Source organism: Phyllostomus hastatus, unplaced genomic scaffold (genome assembly GCF_019186645.2).
Source record: "Phyllostomus hastatus isolate PE091 unplaced genomic scaffold, TTU_PhHast_1.1 phas_contig_34, whole genome shotgun sequence".
In the NCBI taxonomy this organism is placed as follows: Eukaryota; Metazoa; Chordata; class Mammalia; order Chiroptera; family Phyllostomidae; genus Phyllostomus; species Phyllostomus hastatus.
In genome coordinates, this window is record NW_025333857.1 from 29983103 (window position 1) to 30008637 (window position 25535).

Below are 25535 nucleotides of genomic sequence, written 5' to 3' on the forward strand. Positions count from 1 at the left end.
TGGAGCCCGTGCTGGATCACGGAGTTTCGTTTCTGAGGTATCACTACCGTCGCAGCAGGGTAAACCTTTTGAGGTAGAGGAGACCCAGAGATGGTTTTCTTCATTCACCATGTTTTTAAGGAAGCAAGAGTGAGGACTAGGGAAGTGAAATGATGTGGCCAAGGTCACAAAGTTTTTTAGAAGCCAAGTGGGAAACCTGGACCCCAAGGTCTCACGGATACCGGATACCGAGTCCCGATTTGTAAAGTGGATGCAGCCCACACCCTCCTGATGAGCCGCAAAATGCCCTGCGTGTCTCCAGGCAGAAACCCTTTGGAGTGTGGAAACACCCTATTGAATTTAAGGTGATTGTGTGCATATAGCGCCTGGTGGGCAGACAGCTGATAGTAGGTTTGAACATAGCTGGGATACAAATTGTCGCTTATCTGCTCAAACGTGGTTTTTGGTCCTTAATACTAGAGGGTGAATTTGAACTCTGCTGGTTTGATGTTGTGGAATGATTTACTTTCAGTCAGTTAATAGAGAATGGAGAATATTGCAAGCAGGACTGTGAGCTTTGCATTCGAAGTAACACTGCCAAATGCTTGCTGATTTGTAGTCAATAAACAGTAATTGTGAAATGGTGCATTTCAGTGATTTTGGTAAAAAGTGCACTTGAAAGAAAATCCTCATGACTGCATTCAGCCAATGTACTTTTTTTACTGTACACAAAGATAAATGTGCTCAAATGATATCAGAATGTCCCTGGGCTGAATAATTACTGTATTCTTTCCCGCTTAGTGAACTGTGGTATCCAAAGGGCTGATGTTGATTTCTAGTTTACGTTTTTGCAAAATGCCAGCTCCTCTTTCCTGAGGATATTAGTTTGTTGTTTACTGAGGTTTCATTTTGAAACATGAGATCTTTCTCCTTGTGGTCCCTCCCCTTTTGTGCAATAAATGCTCAGGAACATTTATTAGTTGCCAGCCATGTCTCAGGCACTGTGCTAGGAGCTGCGGTTTCAGAGAGATGGGATAGGAATTCACAGTTGGTGGGCAAGCCAGAGATGTAATACGGAGTTTCTGGGGGGGAAATTATATGTAAAGGGCTTCTGGGAGTGTGGGCTGTGGGGATCAGTGAAAGCTTCTCAGAGGAAGCAGCTGTTAGTTGGGGTCTTGCAGGATGCATAGGAAGTCTCAGCAGCTCAGAGGTAACTTGGGAGGAGAGGACACTGTAGCAAAGAGAAGTACAAAGCCTTAGAATGTCTAGACTCTAGAGCCTGGCCAGTCTGAGGAATGGTAGATGTGCCTGTAAGGAAGGTGTGTGGTGGGAGGGGTGGGGGTACATGGAATCCAGGTTTGAGCAGTAGGCAGGGGAGGATCCTGAAGGCCTTGTTCACTGTTTCAAGGAATTTGCGTGTTCTGTAAAGATGGGTGCCCACCTAGGGAAAGGTGATTGTGGCGAGACATGCATCTTATGGGACTGGTTTTGGAAACAGATTAGGTGCTACTGGGGTCAGGGAGCCTGAATCAGAAGTGCCGATTCCTTCACTAACCAGAAGGTAGATTAATTTTTGTTTGTGTATTCTTAATTGACCGTAAGAAAAAAACATACACAATCAATAAGAAAGCTTTGGAGCCTTGGACATGAATAGTCCAAAGTAGACTACCAGGGCTCCTGTAATCAGCAGGAATATTAAATATTATTAAATATTTGAATTAGAGGCTTTGAAATGTCAGTACACACCAAAAAATATGTACTGTAGAGACTAGGGATTGATTAGTTTAATGGAATTGGTGCCTTTTCTAGATTTGTGATATTTTTTGTTTTTGTAGGTGATACTCTCTGGAATCATAGGATTAACAACTTGGAAACGGCCTATGATACTCCTGGTATGTACTATAAATTCTTGCCTTTTGTAAAATGTGCTATTTATGAAGTCTGTTAAACAAACCATTGAAGAAATGCTAAAGCTTCCTGGTTCATTAAAAAAAGTTAACAGTGGACAATATTATAACTCAGATGTTCTCGGAATAGTAAAGTAAGACGATAATTTTGCCAGTGTTCTGATTGACTTCCAGGTTCTTATATACCCAGGGCTAAATACGTGCTGTTCATTTCAGGATTAGACCTATTGTAAAGATATAATTTTGAAAAAATGTTTACTATGGACATTTTTTAACAGATACAAAAGTAGAGGGAATAATATAATGAACCCCCTGTACCAATAACCCAGCTTTAGTACTTACGTATTAACTTACAGTCGGTCTTGTCCAGCCTGACCCTTACCCGTTCTCTCCGCCCTCCATATTCCTTTTTCCTCCATATTCTTTTGAAGAAAATCTCAATATTAATCATGATTACATAATTTTTTATTGTTACAATGCTTTGGACAGCCTCAGAATTTCATTGCTCAGATTTTCTATATTTTTCTCTTTATTACACAAATATTATATTTTATGGTAATATAGATAGGTAGTGGTGACTTAAATTTTCATTATTGATGTAAAATTCACATAATAGAAATTCATTTTAAAGTGTACAATTCATTGGCATTTATTATATTCCCAATGTCATGCCTTTGCTTTTCTTTGCTATGTCCTTCTGATTCAAGGAATACTATAAAAAATAGACCATTTCCAATGAAGTTGCCAATGTTTAAGGATGAAGTAGAGGGTCTAGGAAACTCAATTTGAAGTATACTTTAAAATTTTTTTTTCTATATAACATTTTATTTTTCATTTTTCTCCATCTATTTTGAAATAGGATTAAATAAATTTCTCATCATTTTGTTTATATGCTTAACAGTTTATCTTGAACAGACCACAGTTGACCAGGTGGTGGGTAATAAACACAAAAATGGTTAAATTCTTAGATATAAGGAGAAGAAGCACATTGTAGAATACAGGCAGAAAAATGGGTTCTGAGACTGTGTTGATGATCTTGAAAAAATTAAAGAATTCTCAGGCCCACAAGAGAATTTAGGCAACATTTTTTTACCAGTCAATCAGTTATTGCATTTAGTGAAACTATGCTCATATTTCTGGAGGGAGTAAATCATTAATGCAGCATTTTAACACGTTAGCAGGATGGGAGACAACGAGGCTCTGGATGAGCTCTGCAGCGTATGTTGTGAGTGTCTGAGGCTTGTTTTACAAAACTCTCTAGGCTTATAGTCTCTGCAGAAGAATTTTGGTTAGTGTTCAATATTTATACTAATAGTTGGCTATAGGAGTCATCTTTTTCCTTTGGGTTAATATCGAAATGCTCAGAAATACAAACCTCAAGTATTTAACTTAAATTAAAATCAGAAAATCTCTAATGCTATTTATACTTTGAAAATTCCAAATGGTGAAGAGAATATGAGTGCGTGTCCTAGACAGATATTAAGAAAGTCCTCCTTTTAAGACGTTATTTTCTTTAACATTGTTTTCTTTTGGAAAGATGCCCTATGATTTTATTATATGTGTTCAGGCATCTTTAAATGAAAACAACATTAATAAAAATGTGTCTTTATTACATTTAAAAATTTTATTTCTCATCTTTGTTGTTAAGTATATACTTGATCACAAAGTTGTGACCAGTTTATTCATCCAGTGTTGACCTCTTACTTTTTCCATTTAATATTAAATTAAATAATATTAAGTGAATATTGTTTTCACATATGAGGAGTTCACAGTGCCTACCTACTACTTAAAATTGCCAAGTAGCGTTCTGTCATTTATAAGCCTGTTGGTTATGTAGAGATTGTTTTGAAATGTTAATTAACACTAATTTAAAAAGCAGATAAATTAATTGACAAGAATCATACAAGGGAAACTTTCTGAGGATATCAATAGATCATTTGAGCCTTAGTGAGTATCATAAATTGAAAAATCCTCAGTTCACATGAATCTTAATAGCATATCATTGTAACTTGTACCAAATGTTTTTGTTATGTTAAAAAATGAAAAAATCATGTAAGGTAATAAATGAAACTGGACATGTCAGTCAGACACTCCTGGTTAGAGTCCTTGCTCGTCTTCTGAAGGTTGTACAACTGTGTGCAAACGACTTAATTTTTCTGAGTTTAGTTTTCTGTTCTGAATAGATGGGATAATCTTGTGATACCAAGGGGCAGCTCTACCACCATCCCCCTTTTACTGGGTACTTGACCTTTTTTGTCCACCCCCACCCGTTCCTGAGTTCAGGGAATGCACCAACTGATTTTTGTTGTTTGTTTGTTTTTTTTTGGTAAGAGGCTGTGCTCCATGAGAGAAGCCAGCAGGTACTGAATCTGTGTTCGTATAGACCCAGGCTTGGCCAAGCAGAGTTCCAGCCCTTCTCCCCTTCACGTCCCACACTTTGTCCCAGGAGCACGTTCTGATTCTTGAACAGCCAGAATCTTCTACATAAACCTGGGACCTTCTTCCTCTCACTGTTTGCTTGGCTGGCTTCTCATTTGGGGCTCAGCTCAGCAGTCACTTCCTGAAAGAGACCTTCCCTGATCACCCTGATTCCAGTGTCTCCCTCCCCTCACCATGTCCCAGCACTCACTATTGGCTTCCCAGCTGGTACCGGCCCTGTGTATGTGCTGTTTGATTGCTAGTGGTGGTGTGCTCCCCCAGTAAACAGTTCTGTGAGAACACAGGTCTCGTCTGTCTTCTCCATCCTATATGCTCAGTACACACCTATCATTGATGTGGAGTTAGTTAGGCAGTCAATAAGGCATTTAGGTCCTAGGTGAGTTCCCAAAGTTTATCTTATTCTTTTGTCTTACATTTCTCTCACTTGCTTTGTTCTCTAGAACTTTGTATTCTACCCTTTTAGCTTTAGGGTGTTTAGGGAGTATTTCGATAATGAAGGTTGGCAGGGTCTGGTTAGTCTTTCCAGGACCGTTTTAGGAGGCAAGCTATCCTCATTTTGAGTTGTTGGGTTGCACACCGGTCAAGAACACTTGAATACTTTCTTTTGAGAACCACTGACCTTTGTCCTCCCTTTTTTTGTGTGATTGTTTCAGTGATTCCATCAGGCTTTATACTCATTTGAACAAAGAAGGGTCAGTTTGACCTAGTTCCTTCGAACTCAAGTTCTCATGCAAATTCAGGATTGGTAGTTTTCATTCATTGGGTCCTCTTCCTTATACTACTGATAAAGTACTCATGTGTCCAAAACAAAAGTAATAATCTTGGGAAATAGTTTGCAAATATTTGTAGCTTTTTTAGCTATGACTGGGATTAAGCTAGGGTGTTTGTACATGTGCATACATTTCTGTGTGTGTGTGTGCACACTGTATTCTAGGTTGTATATTTTCCATCAAGAGCAAACAATTTCCATTGTAAAAGAATGCTTTTATTTCCCCTATTGATGGCTTTAAAATTTTAAATAATATTATAGGCTCCTATTTCTTAATCCATCAACTTTATATAGTAAATTTTTAAAAACTCCTTTCCCAATGATATGTTTACTGATTTTAGAGAGAGAGGAAGGAGTGGGGTTAGGGAGGGAGAGAGAGAGGGAAAGAGAAACATTGAAATGAGAGAGAAACATTGATCCATTGCTTCCTGTACATGCTCTGCCCAGGGACTGAACCCTCAACTTAGGTGTGTGCCCTGACCAGGAATGGAGTCCACAAATGTTTTGTGTCCAGGACGACACTCCGACCAACTGAGCCACCCAGCCAGGGCTGCATAGTATATCTTGACTCTCTCTTCTGTAACTTGAAGAAACCAGCACTTAGCTCTACTTCTTCCCCTTCCCCCTCCCAGTTTTTAATAATAGTACCATCACTTTCATATTGTCAGTGTTTTAATGTTTACGTTTTGCTCTTAAACTCTGTTATACCATTCAAACATTGTCTAAAAATTGTTTTTAAAATAGTAAATACCAATAATAAATAGTATTTATGTGAATGTGATTTTACTAGGATGTTTGAATTAGATTCTCTATTTCCAGATTCTCCTGCAGCCACAATACAACAGATGTCAGCAGCTCCCACATTTTAGTGCATTAGATTGTCTAAGCAGAATTTGCAAATGTGGATGAAAACCAGTTTTGCAACCCTTAACCCATCTCCATCCCCAGCCTCCAGAAAGATTAGGGATTAGAGGCAGATGTTTTTTGAGAAAGTTACCGAATTGCTATGGCATTTTGAGTTTCATCTCCCAGGGAAGTGGTGCTTACAGATAAATTCTTGGAGAACTAATACAAGTCCCTTGATAGACTGGATTGTCAGGCACCTGCTTTGGGGGAATTCAGAGGTCTGGTTGGAGTGCCCTGCAGCCTCAGACTCAGAGAAGGCAGTTGGGAAATAAATGTGCGTTTACAGACCAAAGCGAAGACGCATACTTTCAAGTTGACCATAGGCTAGAGATAACAGATCTGGGGTAACTTTAGATCCTGCTCCCAAGAGCCCCTTGTAGGAGTAAGGAGACCACAGCCTGCACAGCTGGATGCCCAAGTCAAGGGGACTGCCAGCTCAACAATCAGTATCTCAGAGGAGCCTGTGGGAGCCCCATTCAGGAGAGTCCTCTCTAAACACTTGCCGAGTCTAGGGTGAACAGTCAAATGAACTCTTGCTGCCCCTTTCCTTGCGTTACCATCATGCCCTGGGCTCTCCTCCCCGGCCCCCTACCCCCTGCCCATTTCTTCCTCTCCTCAATGGCAGTCTCAGGAGAAGTGGACACAAAAAGTAGGGAAATCAAGAAGATGGCCTAACTCCCTTGCGTTTCCCACTGCAGGCTTTCTTGCTCTGTACAGTAATCAGCCTGATGAGAAGAAAAGCTGAAATTTAAATGAAGTTGCAAGTTTTGACTGGGATAGAGGCCAGGACATTATAGTTACTGAAATGAGACCGTTACTTGTGGTGACTAAAAGACCCTTTGTATCTGATATTGACTAGAGAAAGGGAAACTGCTAATGTAGTTTGTCTGTATAGATTTGCCTCTTTTGGGTATTTCAAGTAAATGAAAGTATTTAATATGTGATCCTTTGTAGCTGGGTTCTTCCAGTTAGCATTTTTTTTAAGCACAATACTTTCAAGGGGTATCCACATTGTAGCACGTGTCAGTCTTTGTCCCCTTTTATTGTTGAATAATATTCCACTGATGGATGAACCACATCTTACTTGTCTGTCCATCAAGTTAGTGGACATTTCTATTTTTGGGCTATTTTCAGTCATGCTGCTGTCACAGGTGTGCACAGGTGTGCACAGGTAACCAGGTTCTTAGTGATCGGGGACAAAGAATTGAACCGAACACACAAAGTTTATAGCATAAAGAAAGAGGGGAGGTTTATTAAGTGATAGTACACACCACAGGACACGGGAGTGAGCCAGCTCTGAGCAGAGGGAAAAAAAGAGCACGTGGGCTGGGGGGATTCTATTCTTATAGGGGCAGAAGCCCCCTGCTAGTCTTTGGCGGGCTTTTCCTGCGCAGGTACAAGGAGTTGGATTTCAAAGCTACTGCGCATGCATGGTTTCCCATGACTTTCTTGATTGGCTACTGGAGAAGGGAGTCCCACAATGTTATTTCATTATAATGATATTATAATGAATCAGGGGTAGTGCGCAGGCGCATTCTATGATTCAGAGTTGTCCCAGAAAACAGGAACAACCCGTCTTAGGGGGTCTTTGTCATGTATAGGTGTTTTCTACCTCAGCCCTGCAGGGCCTCTGGAGCTTCCTTCCTGACTACCTCCTGCCTCACTGCTACAAGCATTTGTGTACAAGTATTTTTGTGGACTTGTTTTTATTTTCTTGGCTATATGCTTAGAATTACTGAGTCATACAGTAACCCTATGTTTAACATTTTGAGGAACTGTTTTCTGAAGTGGCTGTGTCACTTTATAGTCCCATCAATAGCTTCCATGGGTTTTAATCTCTCCACATTTTTTCCAACATTTACATATTGTCTATATTTTTATTATAGTCATTTTATGGGTGTTACGTAGTATCTCGTTATTTGATTTGATGTTGAGCATCTTTTCATGTGCTTATTGGCATTTACATGTCTGCTTTGGAGAAATGTCTATTTTGACCTTTTGCTCATTTTTAAATTGGTTTATTTCTGTTTTTATTACAAGTCCCTCATCAGATAAATTATTTGTGAGTATTTTCTCCCATTCTGTGGGCTTGTTACAGGGTGCAGCCAAGAGGGGGGACCCCAAATGGGCATTTGGTATGGGGTCCAGAACTCAAGGTGTCCAGGAGATTTTAGGATGTCCCCACCGCCCCTCCACCCCAGGTGTGGGTCAGGGAAGGGACAAATGGAGCAGGGCCATTGAGAGCTGTTTTGCATAGCAACAGCCTTGCTCCTACCCTCTGGCGTGGTCATTTAACATATCTATAACCTTTGACTGGTTACATAGATATGTTAAATAGCTGTGGCCCTGCTCTGAGCCAGGGGGAATGGAAAGGGACTCTCTCACCCAAGATGTGACTCGGGGGCAGGTCCCCTGAGTTACAGCGCCTGCGTGGGAGCTTGGAGATGATTGGCTCCATGACATGGGGCCCCACCTGCCCAGACCCACGCTGGTGACCAAAAAAATCTGGAGAGGACAGCAGATTGAGGGCAAGTGTGGCCAACTGTGGGAGGAGTCGGAAATGGGGCTGCAGAGGAAGATTGGCGTGGGGATTTAAACCGAGATGCAGCAGCCCTGCGGGGGAGAACTATGAGGCTTTAGCAGAGTGGGGACTCTCTCAGCCCTGTGAGAGGAGAATCACCATGCTACTTTAGCAGAGAGCCGCCACTCAGCTTTAGCGGAGTGGCGACCCCCCTCCCCCGCAGCTTTGTGGAGAGAAGCACGTGGTTTTGGCTGAGTGAGGAGTCCCGTGGCCCTGAGAGGGAGAACCATGCGGCTGTGGCAGTGCAGAGAGAATCACAGCTATTGAGGAGGGAGAACCGTGTGGCTTTGACAGAGTAGAGACTCCTGTAGCCCTGCGTGAGAGAATTACCATGCGGCTTTAGCAGAGAATCGCCACTTGGCTTTGGCAGAGTGGCGACCCCCCTCCCCACAGCTTTGTGGAGGAGAAGCACACGATTTTGGCTGAGTGGAGACTCCTGTGGCCCTGGGAGAGAGGACCACGTGCCTTTGCCAGAGTGGGAACCCCTGAAGCTTTAGAAGGGGAAACTACCACCCAGTTTTAGCAGAGATCCTGGCGACACAGCTAAGGGTGCCAGGAACCCAGGGAGGTCTCCCAGTCAAGACGGAGTACTAGATGGGAAGAACCAGAGGACTGCCTGAGCCATGGACTTCTATTTCCTTTCCTGAGATACGGTACTCTGGACTGGGCAAAGGGGAAGGAAGGAAGGACTGTGTCTGTTTGTGGGTGTTTTAAGAGACTTTAGGATTTTTGATGAAGACATTAGGTCACTACTTTAAGTTTATATAGCATTAAATAAACATTTCCTTTCCTTTTCACAAATCTCTGGCACTGAGAGACATCTTTCCTATAGATGGCGGACATGACAGACCTGGGGGCTTCTTTCAGTAATAGTATATCGTCCCAAGGCCCCTGCTTGTTTGTTCTATAACAGGCTGTCTTTTACTTTTTTAATAGTGTGCTTTGAAGCTCACAAGTTTCTCATGTCAGTGAGGCATCATTTTTCCTTGGTTGCTGCACCATCGTGGTTTAGGACTCTGGGCTAGGCTGAGGCCACGAGGGCGTGCTGGTATTTTCTTCCAAGAGTTTGGTTGTTTCACCTTAGAGCTAGGTCTGTGAACCAAGTCTTTCTTCAATGCTGAGCAATTTTTAAAATTGTTTATTTGATTATTTCCTCCCCTCAATTTACTCTGCTCTTTCTAGAACACCTAATAATCAGCTGTTGGACCTCTTGAATTGAGGGTCGTTGTTAAGAAAACTTTTCAAAGTCTCACATTTTCTGTTTGTTGGTTTTTTAAAATTTATATTCTGGGTATTTTCTTATCTTTTTTTCCTGCCATTCTATTGATGTACTTGATAATGATATATTTTGATGTTCTGGGATTCTTTTTGAACTTCGATTCATCCTTTTTTCATAGCAGCTATTCTTGTTTTATATATGCTGTAATTTCTCTGATCTCTCTGAAGATACTGATTAGATCCATTACAATTTTTCCTCTTCTCCTTTCCAAGTTATCTGTTTTCTCCTTGGGACTCAGTGGGTCTGTTGACCTCTTCGTCCTTGTTTCTTGTGCTGTTTGGTTTGTGGGTGTCTGTTGGTTCTTGGTCGTTTGTTCGAGTCAGGACTGAAGGACTAGATGGGTAATGCTTGTAATGTCTGAAACAGTTGGTGGTAGTAACAAACATGTAACTGAGGTGCATACACCAACCCACTAATCTGGGAAGCGTTACTAGTTTCGTCATTCTAAGGAAACTGAGGCACGGAGCGGTTACGTAATTTGCCCAAGGCCGCATAGCTAAAAGTAGAAGAGTTGGGATGCAGTTTCAGGTGGTCTCTCCACACTGTTTGTCACCACCTTGCTTGTGTGGGTCTGTTCCCACAGCAGGCTCTCTGAGACAGGGGGCTGCCTGGGAGCTCTGTGTGGCCGAGCGGGCCTCGGTAGGCAGTAGGCTTTATGTGTGGGTATGCTGTGCCGTGCCTTGCCAGAAAGAAGACTGACTGTGTGATGGATACTGCTGTAGGAGCCTTGCGCCTGCAGGCAGGTTACCCAGCTGTTTTAGAAAGAAGTTTGCTAGTATCAGCTAGTAAGTAGACAGTTGTTTCTAATTTGTCACTTTTGCACCTGAAAAAATCACTTCAATATTTTTCAATATTCTATCATGAAAATTTTCAAACTTACAGGAAAGTTGAGCAAATAGCTCAACAAATTCACACATACCTTCCACTTGGATTCTGTAGCTGTTAACATTTTGCCATATTTGCTGTGTCTGTCTATACTTAAATGAGGAGTTTTATGTTGGACTGTTTCAAAGTTTCAGACTTCACGGTACTTTACCCCTGTATACTTTAGGAGGCATTCTGTCCTAAAAACAAGACATTCTTCTTTCTCACCATAATAACATTTTGTAATTTAAAAAACAGCAATGATTTCCTAATGTCACCTAATATTCAGCTCTTCTTTCAAGTTCCCCAGTCACTCCAAAATGTTATATAATGTTTTCTTAATCAAAAAGCCTTTTAACTGAAGTATGAGTTGTGCACATTTCTGTGTGTATAAGTGCACAGATTGATGTGTTCTCAAAAAGTGAATATGCCTGTGTAACCTAGTTCCATTTTTTAAAAACCTACGGCCTAGTGAAGGTTTGGTCATTTCCTTTGATTATTCTGTCTTTAGTCTTTTCTATTCTAGAGCATTCTTCCTGCCACGTTTTTGTCTTCCCAGTAAAATTGCTTTGTTTGTTCTCCCCCTCTCCTTTTTCTTCTTTCCCCTCGCTTTCTCCTTTTCCTTCTCTTCTCCTCTTCTCACTTCTTTCCTCCTTTTCTTCTTCCATTTTTTCCTCTTCCTTCTTCGTTTCCTATGGTAAATTTCAAATACACCCCTAATCTGGGAGAAATACAACAAGCTCCTTGTACCCATTGATCAGCTACAATAATCATTAACAAACGTTCAAACTTGTCTCTTCTATACCCCTATCCATTTCTTTTTCCGCTGTCATTGGGTCGTTTTGAAATAAATCCCAGCCTTCACAAAATTTCATTCTTAAATACTTCTGTATATTTTTATAAAAGACATGCCTGGGAGCTCAGCAAGGGCTGTTGACTAAAGCATGAACATGTGACCTTCCCATGTCACTGCCACCCAGCATGGTGGCGCAGACCTCAGGGGGATGGCAAGAGGCATGGGTGGCCCAGACTACTTATGATCTAGTCTTGTATGTCCCAGAATGTCACCTCTGCTACATTCTACTGATCAAACAAGTTCCTAAGGCCAGCTTAGCATCTAGGGGCAGGGAAATGGAAATTGGATTCCATCTCTTTTTATTTCTTTCTTTCCTTTTGCATTTATTTGTGTGTGTGATTCCTCAATTTGTGATAAAATATACATATAATAAAAATAGCCATTTTTACCATTTTAAAATGTACAGTTCAGTGGTATTAAGTATATTCACAACACTGTACGAGCATCACCACTATCCATATTTTAAATTATCCTGAATAAAAACTCTGTACCCACTTAGCAACCCCCCACCCCTAATTAACTACCATTCTGTTTTCTGTCTCTGTGAATTTGACCTCATGTAAGTGTCATCATACATTATTCATCCTTTTGTATCTAGCTTATTTCAATTAGCACAATGTCTTCAAGGTTCTTTCCTGTGTAGGTACTTCCTGCGTAAGGCTGCATAACATTCCCTTGTATGCATTGAACTTCACCTGTTGAGGGGAAGAATGGCCTGTGGGCACAGAGAGGGAGGGCCATGACAGTGGCCATCTTGGAGACTTGACTCTGGATAAGAGACTCTTCTCAAGAGCTGCGATCTTCATTGCTAGGGAATCATAAGATCTGACTCTGACTTGGTGAACCTCGAGAAGCTAGCCCCAGTGGAGAAGAGGCCAGAAGCAAGAAAAGAACACAAATCAGAGAAGTACAAAGAAAAGGAGAAAAGAATAAGGGAGTAAGAAAAGTTCAGTATCAAGGACCATAGAGCTGCAATTTTGTTTGAACCGAACTTTCTGCTTTCTTATCTTCAAATGCAACTTTACCCCTACCAGCATATTCCCAGAGGCATTGCAGTCCACATTCCTGACCCTTTCTTCTTTGTTTATGCTGCAGATCTGATATGTCCCGTCCTGTCCTCTTCTGGTTGTTTCTTCTGACATTCTCATCTGATGTTTTTCTCCTGGTTGCAGCCACATTCCTGAGAAGGATGTATAATTGAGGGGTGGTGGGGCTGTGTATGCTCTGTTGGCGAACTGGGGAGCTAGACACATGCTAAGGGCATTCCCTTTTTGTTATGCCTGATTGTTGGGTCATGAGAAGTTACTTCTCTGAGAAATGAGGGACGATGAGCTGACAGGGAGCCCTGGGAGACAAGGGATCCGCATGAGACTGGGGAAGGACACCCTGGTAGGACAGAATCCCCTTTCACAAGCAAGGAGGCTTGAAAGTACCCCCAAGGCTTGTACATTTCCACCAGAATTAGCAACTCTGGTTACCCATTTTGAAACTGTTCTCAAACTGCAGTTACTCATTTTAAAACTCTTCTAAAACTGATGAAAATTTTGTGTCTTACTCAGGTGGGGAGAGGAAGAAGCCTTTCACTGGTGTTGGAAAAAGAATTGGAAATAATGTTATTATATTTTAAACCTTTTACCAAAAGAAAATCTCAGGACAGCTATAATATGAGTAAATCCGACACAAACATCTTTGAGAGAAAAGAGAGACAGCTGGTTCTGTTCGTAGCAATGAGTCTGTGTTTGGCTTGTTGGCAAGGAGAGCCAGTCCGAATGTTAGCAATATATCCGCCAAGTTTCTGGAAGAAACTTAAAGGGTGCCAGGGAGTGAAGGCTAGGAGTAAGTTCTCCTGGGATCTGAGGATTAAAGCCTCACAGGCGTTTAAACCAAGTCAGTCGGCATGTGAGCTCCCAAAACAGGTTTAAAGTAGCAAAAGCCTGGGCTTTCGAGTGCTTGTGATTTGTTAGGGTTTTTTTTGGTTGCCAGGGTGCTGGGCAATCAATCAGAACGTTCATTTTGCTAAACTACATCAGGAAAGCTTGAACTTGGTGTCTTGTCTTCAGCTTTTCCCCCCAGTGTCACTGGGTTATGTTTGGATAATCTTGCACGTGATTCTGCATCTTAGTATTAAAATGCTTCCCCAAACTGAATTAAAATTTTAAATGTTGTTAAGAGTCAAATAAGCAGTTTTATTGACTGTCATGGGCTCTATGGAATATTAACTAGGGACTAATCAGTGGTTTAAAGCGTGGATGTCATGTCTCTAAGAACATACATACACTTGCCCATCAGCATTCTAGCTTCTAAAATTTTTTTTAAAGATTTTTTATTTATTTATTTTTAGGGAGGGAAGGGAGGGAGGGAGAGAGAGAGAGAGAGAGAGAGAGAGAGAGAAACATTAATGTGCGGTTGCTGGGGGTTATGGCCTGCAACCCAGGAATGTACCCTGGCTGGGAATCAAACCTGGGACACTTTGGTTCCCAGCCTGTGCTCAATCCACTGAGCTACGCCAGCCAGGGCTAGCTTCTAAAATTTTATTGCTATTTTCCCATTCTCTGTATTTATGGATTTTTGCATTAAATTTGTTCCCCTTACTACCATTTAATGCCCCTCCTGCCCCCGACCCTCGCAACACCCAGGAATTAGTAGAACTAAATGCTTATGTTCAACTCACCATTTCAAACCTATTCATTTTAAACTACATAATCTTTACACAGTTACTGGGATAGTTTCTTTATGCATAGTTGAGTTTCAGTTGTATCTTGAGCTTGGAGCAGCAGGGCAGTGAGAACCAAAATAAAAGTCTTAGGCAGTAGGGAAAGGTCAACCTATTTAAAGAATGAAATCTTGTAACAAAAAAGACACTGAATAATTCCAAGCTGTTTCAGGCATAATTATTTAATGCTGTTGTGTGATGGGGATTATGAGAGACCTTTAGCAGGTAGGACTAGGCAAATTGAAGGTGATATTTCTTCTTAATAGTCTTAGGTTCCCCAAATATTCTTTTATTGGGTCATTTAATTAAGATCTGAAATGAACTAAAGGCACAATTGCAAAAGATCAGAGTTGAGGTCAATTCCAAATACTGACTTGAAAAACAGCACATTTTACATCAAGCTACCTGATATATTCAATGTACATACCATAAAATACTCATAATGCAAGTTAGTAAAGTCAGAAACGATGAAAGGCTAATTCATGTTGCCAATGCTTGTAAGAGGATCAGCTTTCTGGATCTTGGATTTTGCACCTCACCTTTAAATGGATAGATTTTACATCTGACTCTTAAAATCCATAGGGTGCATTGGGAGCAAGTGTTCCACTTTTTAGGTCCCACTGTCTTTCATGTCTATAATACATCTTCTAGAAGGACATTTCTCCACTACCTCTGGGCCTCTCTTTCTCTTTCATGATAAGCCTCAGTGATGAATTGGCTTCAGTAGAATTTGGGAACTGTAACTCATGGTGTTCACTTCAGTGGGCATGTGATGATAAATCTTAAGTGAGAGCAATAGGAACGAACCTCAAAGAGCAGGAAGAAATTTAGGTTAAATATGAAGATAAATTTTGTGGAGAAGTCATATCAGCGATGGTCCCAGCAGGACACAGATGACCCAATAAAATTATAACTTGGCAAGGGTTAATAAAGGGTCTGCTCACAAAGGTATGTGCAGGGCGTAGGGAGCAGTGAGGCTGTGGCTGTCCCTGGGCCTGCCTTGAGAAGAGGATGCAGTGGGACAATCTGGAAGTTGCAAGAGTGAACAGAGGATCCCTTGAGAGGGACCTGTGGCTTTCCACTGAGGGGCACAGCTGGCCTGAGGCTGCACACAGGGAACCAGGGAAATTACACGAACCTCACCCTCATTCCTCCCTCAGATCTTCTGTCAGGGCTCCACATTGGCTGAACTTAGAGACTGGTGGGCAAAGGAGCCCCACTGACACTGTCTTCACATGTCAGCCTCTCTGAGAAGGGAGCAGGGAGTGGTGAGTGGTGAGAGGATCCAGAGGGGCAAACAGGAGACGCCCCACACACTACTCTCAAAGGTTAGCACGGAGTGAGTTTCTAAGACAAGCAGGCTGCAGAAAGAAATCTTTTTGGATAAGTTTTGGGAACAATGTACCTGCAGGTTATTTTTTGGTTAATCCTCTTGGGAGGATATGCTTATTGATTTGAGAGACAGACAGACAGACATCAATTGGTTGCCTCCCATAGGAGATGGAACCCACAACCTAGGCATGTGCCCTGACTGGGAATTGAACCCACAACCTTTTGGTGTATGGCATGATGCTCCAACCAACTAAGCCACCCAGCCGGGGTCAGATTATTCTTATAACAGAGTACTACTCTTTCCAGCTGCCATAACTCAGGTGTGTCACAAACATAAGAGCAAAATGCAAGTATTGGACTTGAAATTCATTTTGTGAAGTTTACTTTGTAATAACAAAGCTACTCCTCAAAATAGAAATTGCCTATTATTAACACTGATAAAACTGCTTGCAGAGCATTTTGAAATTTACAGAGGATTATTTATACATAATTTTGTGTGATTCTCTCAATAATTTTGTGAGGTAGGCTGGAAGACAGATCCATTTAACAGATGAGAAAAGTGAGTCTCGAAGAGGCTGCCTAAGATATCATGACAACAAGTGGGAAAGCCTGAATGTGAACCAGGTCTCCTGATTTTAAATTCAGGTGCTTTCCAGAAAAAGACACTCAGATCACTGCAATGACTTTTTAAAGGCAGGAATGATGCCAGTGTGAGAAATATAAGAAATTCTTCCCCTTTCCAAATATGGCTGAGTGGGGTTTGTGGCTGTGATGTTCTTCATTGGTAGCTGATGTTTCACCATCTTCTGTCTGAGGGGATGCTATCCGGTCATGGTTGGGATGGGAATTTGGGTCTTGAAAGTTATACTATCATAACCAAGTTAAAGCCAAAGGGCCCATTTTGAACATCCCTGTAAATCCTAAGTGGGACCCTCATAACTCCAATATTTTATGCCCTTGAACCTGATCCAACCTCTGAAAGAGATATGCTCGGTATCCTAATCACCTCCATGTCTGATATCTGCCCAGTAGTCTACACAAGAGTTATTGGGACAACCATTTGGCCAGTAAGTTTGGCCAGATAGTAATAAGAATAATGTAATAATAATAAAGCCATATGTAGGAATACATTTGGGGAACAGACATGCAGCTCAGGTCCTCATCCTGGGATTTGCAAGGGTGACGTTCTGATGGTTTGACCCTGACTCCTCATCGGCAGCCCCTCCAGTGCTGGAGAGAAGCTACGCCTCCCAGGCAGTGAATCCCTGGGGCGTTCTCTCAGCTTGTTTGTCGTTGTGACATTTTAGAAGTAGTGCATTCACTGTGTGATCTCACCCCACTGCTCTGACAGCCAAACTCAGGATTTTCTTTCTTATGTTAAAAGCATCTGCTTATGTTAAAAGCACACCCTTGTAGACAATAAACAAAAAAATGATATAGAACATTTTTATCACTCTAGAAAATTCCCCTTTCTCTTCCCAGTCTTATCCCTTCACTCCAAAACTTTCTTTAAAAGATAGGCAACCACTCTTCTTATTTCTATCACCATGATTACCATATTTTGTCTGTTCTCGAATGTCGTGTAAGTGGAATCATACAGTATCTGTCTTGTTTTACTCAACATAATGTCTCTGAATGTCATGTTGTTGCTGTGCATCAGTGCTTTGTCCCTTTTTGTTGCTGGAAGCATTCCGCTATGTGAAAACACCACACTTTGTTTATTCTCCTGTTGTTGAATATTTGAGTTCTTTTCACCTTTTGGTCTAATATGAATAAAGCTCCTGTAAGTAAGTAGCTTGCATAAGTCTTTTTGTAGGCAATTGCACTTATTTTTCTGGGTCTATTTGTAGGAGTGGAATTGCAGGTCATATGGTAGGTGTATATTCAGAATTTTTTTTAATGAAAATTTTATTTTGGGATAGTTTTAGACTTACAGAAATACTGAAAAGATAGTGCTAAGAGGTTCTGAACACCTCACACCCAGTTTCCCCTAGTATTGCTATCTTCGATTAGTATGGTGCATTGATCACAATTAATGAGCCAATATTGATACATTATTATCAACTAAAATGCATACTCTTCAGGTTTCCTTAGTTTATGCCTGATGCCCTTTCTCTGTCCAGGATCCCACCCAGGCTATATTACATTTAGTGGTCATGTCTGCTTAGGCTCTTCCTGGCTGTGACAGTTTCTTAGACTTTCCTTGTTTTTCCTGATGTTCTCACCTGTTTTGAGGAGTACTGCTCAGGTATTTGTAGAAGGTACCTCAATTTAGATTGCCTGCTGTTTTTCTCGTGAATAGACTGTGGTTATTATGGGGGTTGGGGAGGAAGACCACAGAGGTAACATGCTGTTTTCATCATCTTATATCAAGGGTGCCTGCCATCAGCCTGTCTTATTAGTGATGTTACCCATGCTCACTGGGCTGATGCTGTTTTTGTCAACTTCCTCCTCTGGAAAGTTACTCCCCCTTGGTCCTTTCATACCATGTTCCTTGGAAGGAACTCACCTTGTGCAGCCCATATTTGCAGTGTGGGGAGTTGAGGGTAGATTATCTCCATAAATTATTTGGAATTCTTCTGCACGGGAGATTTATATTTAAGTTTTAAGAAACTGAAAACAGTTTTCTGAAGTGGTGGTACCATTTTCTACCCAGACAAGCAAGCAATACCCGAGTTCTGTGTGCTCCTCCTTCTCACCTGCTCTATCTCTGGTCTTTTTAAATTTTTTTCTAATTTTATTTTAATCATTGTTCAAGTATACTTTTCTATCCTTTACTCCCATCCCAGCCCACCCACCCCTCCCTCCCCACCTCCCTCCCATTTCCACACCCCCTAGTTTTTGTCCACGTGTCCTTTATATTTGTTCCTGTAAACCCTTCCCATTCTCCCCTGAAATTCCCTCCCCTCTGGTTACCGTCAGCCTGTTCTCTATTTCAGTGTCTTTATTTTGCTTGTTTGTTTGTTTTGTTGTTTAGGTTCCTGTTAAAGGTGAGATCATATGGTATTTGTCTTCCACTGCCTGGCTTATTTCACTTAGCATAATGTTTTCCAGCTCCATCCAAGCTGTTGCAAAGGGTAGGAGCTCCTTCTTTCTTTCTGCTGCATAGAATTCCATTGTGTAAAATGTACCATAGTTTTTTGATCCATTCATTTACTGATGGGCACCTAGGGTGCTCCCAGCACTTAGCTATTGTAAATTGTGCTACTATGAACATTGGGGTACATAGGTTCTTTTGGATTGGTGTTTCAGGATTCTTAGGATATAATCCCAGCAGTGGAATATCTGGGTCAAAAGGCAGATCTGTTTTTAGTTTTCTGAGGAAGTTCCATACTGTTTTCCATAGTGGTTGTACCAGTCTGCAGCCCCACCAACAGTGCACTCGGGTCCCCTTTTCTCCACAACCTCTCCAACACTTGTTTGTTGCTTTGTTTATGATGGCCATTCTGACTGGTGTGAAGTGGTATCTCATTGTGGTTTTAATTTGCATCTCTCTGATAGTGGTCTTTTTAATTTTAATCATTCTTGTTGGTATAAAGTGGTATCTCTTTGTTGTCTTAATTTTCATTCGTGGTTATTAATTATGTTGACACTTTTTCATGGGCTTATTTGCCATTCCTGTATCATCTTTTGTCAAGTATATGTTCCAGTCTTTTGCCCCTTTTTAAATTTGGGTTGCCTTTTTATTATTGAGGTGAGGAGTTATTTGTCTGTTCTGGAAAAGTTTCTTTGGTCAACATCTGAATGACATTTTCTTCCAGTCTGGGGCTTGCCTACTGATTTTTTTAATGGTATCATTTGATGAGCTGGATTTAAGATATTAATGATGAAATTTGGGGTCTAGTGTTGGGTAGTGAACTCTTACCCATTCTATAGCTGATGATGCTAAGCTGTAGTTATGAAGATTAGTGGTGTCCCGGTGGACATAAGGATTGTAACTATGTTTTTTTTCCTCAAGGCATCTGATATTGTTGAGATAAATTGGTACCTGGCGGTTACTGGTGCCACTCTGTCTGGCCAGTGATTGGATGCAGGGTTTGAGGGGCAACAGAAGAAATTCCAGTCTTATCAGGAGAGGCTTAGCCTGTCTGCTGCAGAACTGAAAAAAGGTTCATCTTTACTTTTACCTATGTACTAGAATTTCTGGTTAGGAATGGCTCTGAGCTCCCTGATTTCCTTGGGTTCTATTTATGGTCTAGAATTCTCCATTTGTCTACTTACCATTGACTCTGCAAGCCTCAGAAAAAATAATGGCTCAAGAAAAAAATAGCCACGGCTTAATGTAATGTACAGAAAAAACATAGGGATAGAAACTCCCTTATCTACAAAAAAAAAGGGGGGGACCTGAAATGATTGAGAAGACTTGAAGGTTAATGGCATTCCTGAGTGCATTTTAAAAATTCTAAAAAGTAGTGGGGAAAAGTTTGGATACTAAGAACATGGTTCTGACTTTAAAAAAAATGTTTCCTCTAGGAAAAGAATGTTAGTTTTATTCAGATAAAACTCTCAGAATTTAGCTGTTATTTTTCTAACTACCCATTTTCTTCCCATTTCAGGTAAACCTCTTTGTGCTGCTCTCTGTGGTGTGTGTCCTCTTAAATTTAGCTGGATTTATCTTGGGCTGCCAAGGGGCCCAGTTCGTGTCCAGTGTGCCCAGATGTGATTTGGTAAGCAGTGCTAAAACACCACATGCATTGGGCCCACCAGCCTATCTGGCTTACTTTGGGTGCCAGTGATTGGCTGGCAATATCCCGCACCAGGCAGCATCTTAAAGTGAGGCCTGAAATTAGAAAGGAAGCTGCCTCCTAATTATTTTACTCCGGTTGTCAGTTATTTTTTTCAAGACAGGGACCAGCCAGCAGAACCCCAAACCACAGTAATATAATGCATCATTAGTTAGTTAATTGGCAGATTAGGTATCCATTATCAATATTTGTCTGGTCTCACTGAAAGAAGAAAAATGGATATTGTGAGACTACAGGTTAGCAGTCCTTTATCCACATATTTTGGTGGCCAGATTTCAGAGTTTTTCCAAATTTTAGAAAATACATGTGACGTATTTTTTCTGTAGTGACCTCTTGCAGTCTGGGACAGCAGTGGCACAGAAACTTTTTGGATTTCAGAATTGTAGACCTGTACCATCTCTGAATTGTTTTCTAAGTTTTAATTGTGATAAAATACACATAACATAAAATTTACCACCCTAACCATTCAGTAGTGTTAAGTACATTTACATTGTTTGGCAACCAATCTCCAGAACTCTTTCCATCTTGCAAAACTGAAACTCTGTACGTACTAAATAATAACTCCCCATTCCCCCCACAACAACCCCCAGCAACCACTGTCTTCTTTCTGTGACTTTAACCACCCTAGGTACTTCATATAAGTGGAATCATACAGTATTTTTTTTTACTGGCTTATTTTACTTGGTATAATGTCATTAAAGGTTATCCATATTGTATTATGTGTCAGAATTCCCTTCCTTTTTAAAGTTGAATAATATTCCACTGTATATATATAGCACAGTTTGTTTATCCACTCACTCATCCATGGATGATTGGGTTGATTCCTCCTTTTGGCTATTGCAAATAATACTGCTATGAAAAAAGGTCTACAAATATCTGTATGAGGACCTGCTTTCAATTCTTTGGGGTGTATACCCAGAAGTGAAATTGCTTGATATCTCTAAACTTTTTAAAAGGACTTTTTAGTAACAAGTATTTCCCTGTGACACAAAGCAAAAACAAAATAGTAAATAAATAAATTAATTAAAGAAAAAGACTTTTTAGACGTTGCATTACATGTTACTAATTTGGAATTTGGTGTCAAGGCAGTCTCACCCTGGGAAACCAGCCAGATGCTGGAAGCTGGCTGCCACATTTCTACAAAGGCTGTGATAGACCCTTGCAGGGAAGGAAACTCATGACCTTCCCAAGCAGGAAAGCTCCTCAGGGACTCACTAAAAAACTGCTGCTCCTTCTTAACCCTTTTGATTTTTGTCATTTAATGCTTTCATAACTGTAAGTAAAGGGGCCCCAGATTGCAGCCCTTTCTGGTTTGGAAGTCCCTCTGTGCCTCACCCTCATCCTGCCCACTCCCTGCAGTGACCCACGCTCCCTGTAATTGAGCCAGAGTCTGCAGCTTATTACCCAGGCTCCTGCCCTACTTTCTTATTTCTAACAATGCTGTCTTTCCACCTCCCCCACCCCCACCAAATTCCCTGTGCCTTACTTTCCTGTTCATCCAATGGTCATCATCAGTCTTTTAAAGCCTCAAAGGTGCTTATTTCCTCCTTTAGGAAATAATCCCTGGTCCCCTCACAAGATAATCTTCCACAATGTCCTAGTTCGACACGTCTCAGGCATTTATCCTTTTCTTTTTTGGGTTAAAGATATTCATCCACCTGTCTTCTCTCTTCTTCCAGTTGGGAATTTCCTTGGTTCTCTATTATCTTGGGAGATTTCATTAGCTTCCTTTATATACAGAAGAGTTCCCAGAAAAAAATTTTGAAGAAAGTTTGTATTTCCAATTACTAATTGCACAGCAAAGTAGAAGGAGCAAAGAGAGTACACACAAGTTGGAAGCAAAAAGTCACAATATATGGAAAGATAATTGGGCAAAATTGTAGCATCTGTTATAAGCAAGACACCATGCTAGAGGCTGCAGAGAGTAGAAAGAAAAGTCAGACATCACTTCTGACTTAGAATTTTATCAGTAGCGAGAGGAGTAGGTATACACATGGCAAATGCTTGATCAGTGTTCATAGAGGGAATGAATAAATGTCCAATTACAGAACAGGGTAGACCAAGTTCAGCTATTAGTGTGACAACAGTTCTAGGGGATGCAGGGAAGAAGGGTTTGTGTCCATGGGAAGATGGGGAAGGCTACCTGGAATATAGGCATTTGAGAAGGACTTTGAATAATGAATAAATAAAGGGAATGGGTAGAAACCACATTGGGAGGGCAATAGTGAGAAATTAGCCTAGTGGCTGGACACTGGTAGGTCTGGAGAAAACAGAAGCCAGATTGCAGGGGTTAAGGGTATAGTTGACTTTTATGAGAAATTCTGTGGTTCTGTACCTTGGCTGCCCATTAGAATAAGCTGGGGGAACATTTTTAAAAATATCCAAACTTGGGTCCCACATCCAGAGATTCTCAAATTCTTGGAGATAGTAAAATTGCCCTAGAGTGGGGAGTGGGGTGGGGGGGATGTCAAGGCATAAATATCTGTTTAAACTTCTAAGTATATTTGCAATTTAAAAAATTTTCTCACCACAAAACCAAATCTGTGTTTGTTTCTGATTGTAAAAATTTAAATAAGTCATAAATGTATAGGGCAATTTTAAAAATCATTTGAAATCTTAACTCTTCTGGGACAGTATAGTTACCTACTTGATGGCATTTTCTTGCCATTTTTAATGCATAAAACACACAAGTTTTAATTAGTGGGGCCATGTCATAATTGTTTTTCATTAGGGAGGCTCTTTGACAAATGAAGTCTTTTGGGGTAAGAGATGCTCTCCTTTCTTCTTTTCCTCTCCACCTACATGGGTCACCCCAAATCTATGGTAACATGTGAAGTTAAAGCTGTGTGATTAATTTAGCAAGTGTGAGAGGTGTGGCCTTTCTTTTTAGCCAAAATAGAATAGTCAACTTCAGCAGCTCAAGCAGCAGGGCAAGTAAGAACAAACCTCTGCCCTCAAATTATAGGTCTTGTGAGCCACAGGCAGGTGGTACATATTTTCACAACATGACTCAAGAGAAACTTGGAAAAGGTTTGCAAAGCCTCTTACTAAAATATATATGAAATTACTGATCAGTGACATTATAACTTTAAATAAAGAAAACATGGAAGATGTGAACTAAGATCTTTTTAAGCCTACATGATTTAGGGCTACTACTGTCACTGAAATAATACCACCTGCTTCTTACAGACACATGGTAGACTGAACTTCTTTGCCCTCTTGGAGTTTGGTGGGGCCACATGATTTGCTTTGGCAATCTTTTGGGAGGCAAAGTGTTGAGTGTCATTTCCAAGAGGAAGATTCAAGCTAGGGTTACCAGATTTGGCAAATAAAAACCAATGAATTAAGTTTGAATTTCAAATAGACAGCTCATAGTTTTTACTATAAACATGTCTCATGGAATATTTGGGTCATACTTATACTAAAAAAATGATCTGTTAGTCATCTAAATTCAAGTTTAACTAGGTGTCTTATATTTTATCTGGCAACCCTACTTCAAGTGCCCTTGTACAATCATCCTGTGTCTTCCATTTCTTTGGCATAGTGATGATCAATCCTGAGATGGCGGATGCTCTATCAGCCTGGGTCTCTAGGTGAATATGATGAACAGAGGCCCCTGCTGACCTAAATGGACATGTAGTATGTTCAAAATAACTTTGGTTAAACCACTGGAAATTGGGGCCTGGTTGTTACCACAGCATACCCGAGCCTACCCTGACTGATATACTGACACTAAACCTATATTTCATTCTGTAGGATTGGTGTTCTGTGGTATAGCCTGTGTATTTTTCTTCATAATTAAATTATTGTTCTGCCTTTTTCCCCTTAAGGTGGATTTAGGTGAAGGCAAGATTTGCTTCTGTTGTGAAGAATTTCAACCAGCCAAATGCACAGACAAAGAAAATGCCTTGAAACTCTTCCCAGTTCAGCCTTGTAGTGCAGTTCACCTTCTACTTAAGGTACCTCGAGTGGATTCTACCGCCCAGCAATAAATATACCTCAGATCCCCAGAAAAAACAAAGTTACTTGAAATATTCTTACCGTTACCTCCATCAGTTATGCTGCTGAAAACAGATGAGAACAACCCCTCATCAGTGAGTGACTCAGAGACAAAATTGAACACAGAAAGAATCACATATTATTGTATGTCTTTTAAATTATGGGATGAATTTCTTTGTGTTCAAGAATTATAAAATAGTAAAACATGTAAAGGAGCCTGAGTATATACATATGCATGTACATGTATATATGCATGCTTATATATACATTTATGATGTAGCTTTTAGCAAACCTTGAAGTTGCATACCAATCTGTCATTGTTCTGATCCTCCCGTGTTAGTATAAATGAATCTTGTGGGCTGTTGAGTGCTACAGTTCTGGGACACTTTGGAGGGATATTGGCTAGGAAATATAGGAGAAATTCAAGCACTTTACCTCTTGTTTAATAGGCAACAACTATAATAAACAAAAGGATTAAAAACAAATGATCCTATTTGAAGAGAAATACAAAATTTACCTTTATTAGGGAACTGGATAAAAATCATGTTCTGACTTAAGGACTGTTAGCCCAGTAAGTGACAAGATCAGTTGGTGAACTGTGAGGTATTAGCTTTGGATAGTGTACCACTATCCAAAAGCTAATGATGGCTTTCTTTAGTTAGATCTTTGGGGTTAATTTTTTGTGGGGAGGAGGAATCTCTAGGCAGAGAGAGAAGCTGCCAGCTCTTTGGATTACAAAGGACGTAAAAATGGCTTTCTTTATTTGGCTTGGGGATATTTGGTAGTTGAGTCACCCCCAAACATTCTGAGCCAGGACTTTGCTTGGGGAAAGCCCCACTAAGGAGCCAGGACTGTGGCAACAGAAACTTTTGGAATTGCCTTTGCTACTATTTTGAGATGTGTGTTTGGAGGAGAGAAGCCCTGTTTATACTTGGGCAGCCCGCCCCCTCTGTTGTCCTAGTTGGGTGCTCTGGGCAGCACTGCCAAAAGCTCCTGAAATAGAATCAGTGGCCCCGAATGAAGCAGCAAGCTGTCCTGATGCAAGGCTATGGGAGGGGATGGATGTCACTGGGGACATCAACTTCAGAAGAGAAACTCACTGCTTTCCTGTGAGGAATGTTTCCAAACTGTATTCTGATGCTTGCAAAAAGAACTATTGTCATATC

The 25535-nt window shown here is 40.8% G+C and overlaps 1 protein-coding gene across 2 annotated transcripts in view; it reads left to right on the plus strand.

Annotated features, from left to right (window-relative positions):
• The window catches only part of FAM189A2 (family with sequence similarity 189 member A2), a 49794-nt gene that overhangs the window by 9352 nt on the left and 14907 nt on the right, over positions 1-25535 (plus strand). For both annotated transcript variants that reach the window (XM_045840427.1, XM_045840428.1), the window contains exons 2-4: positions 1815-1871; positions 20182-20292; positions 24201-24329. In XM_045840427.1, coding sequence (XP_045696383.1) covers positions 1815-1871; positions 20182-20292; positions 24201-24329 — 297 coding nt within the window. The remainder of the gene's footprint in view (positions 1-1814; positions 1872-20181; positions 20293-24200; positions 24330-25535) is intronic.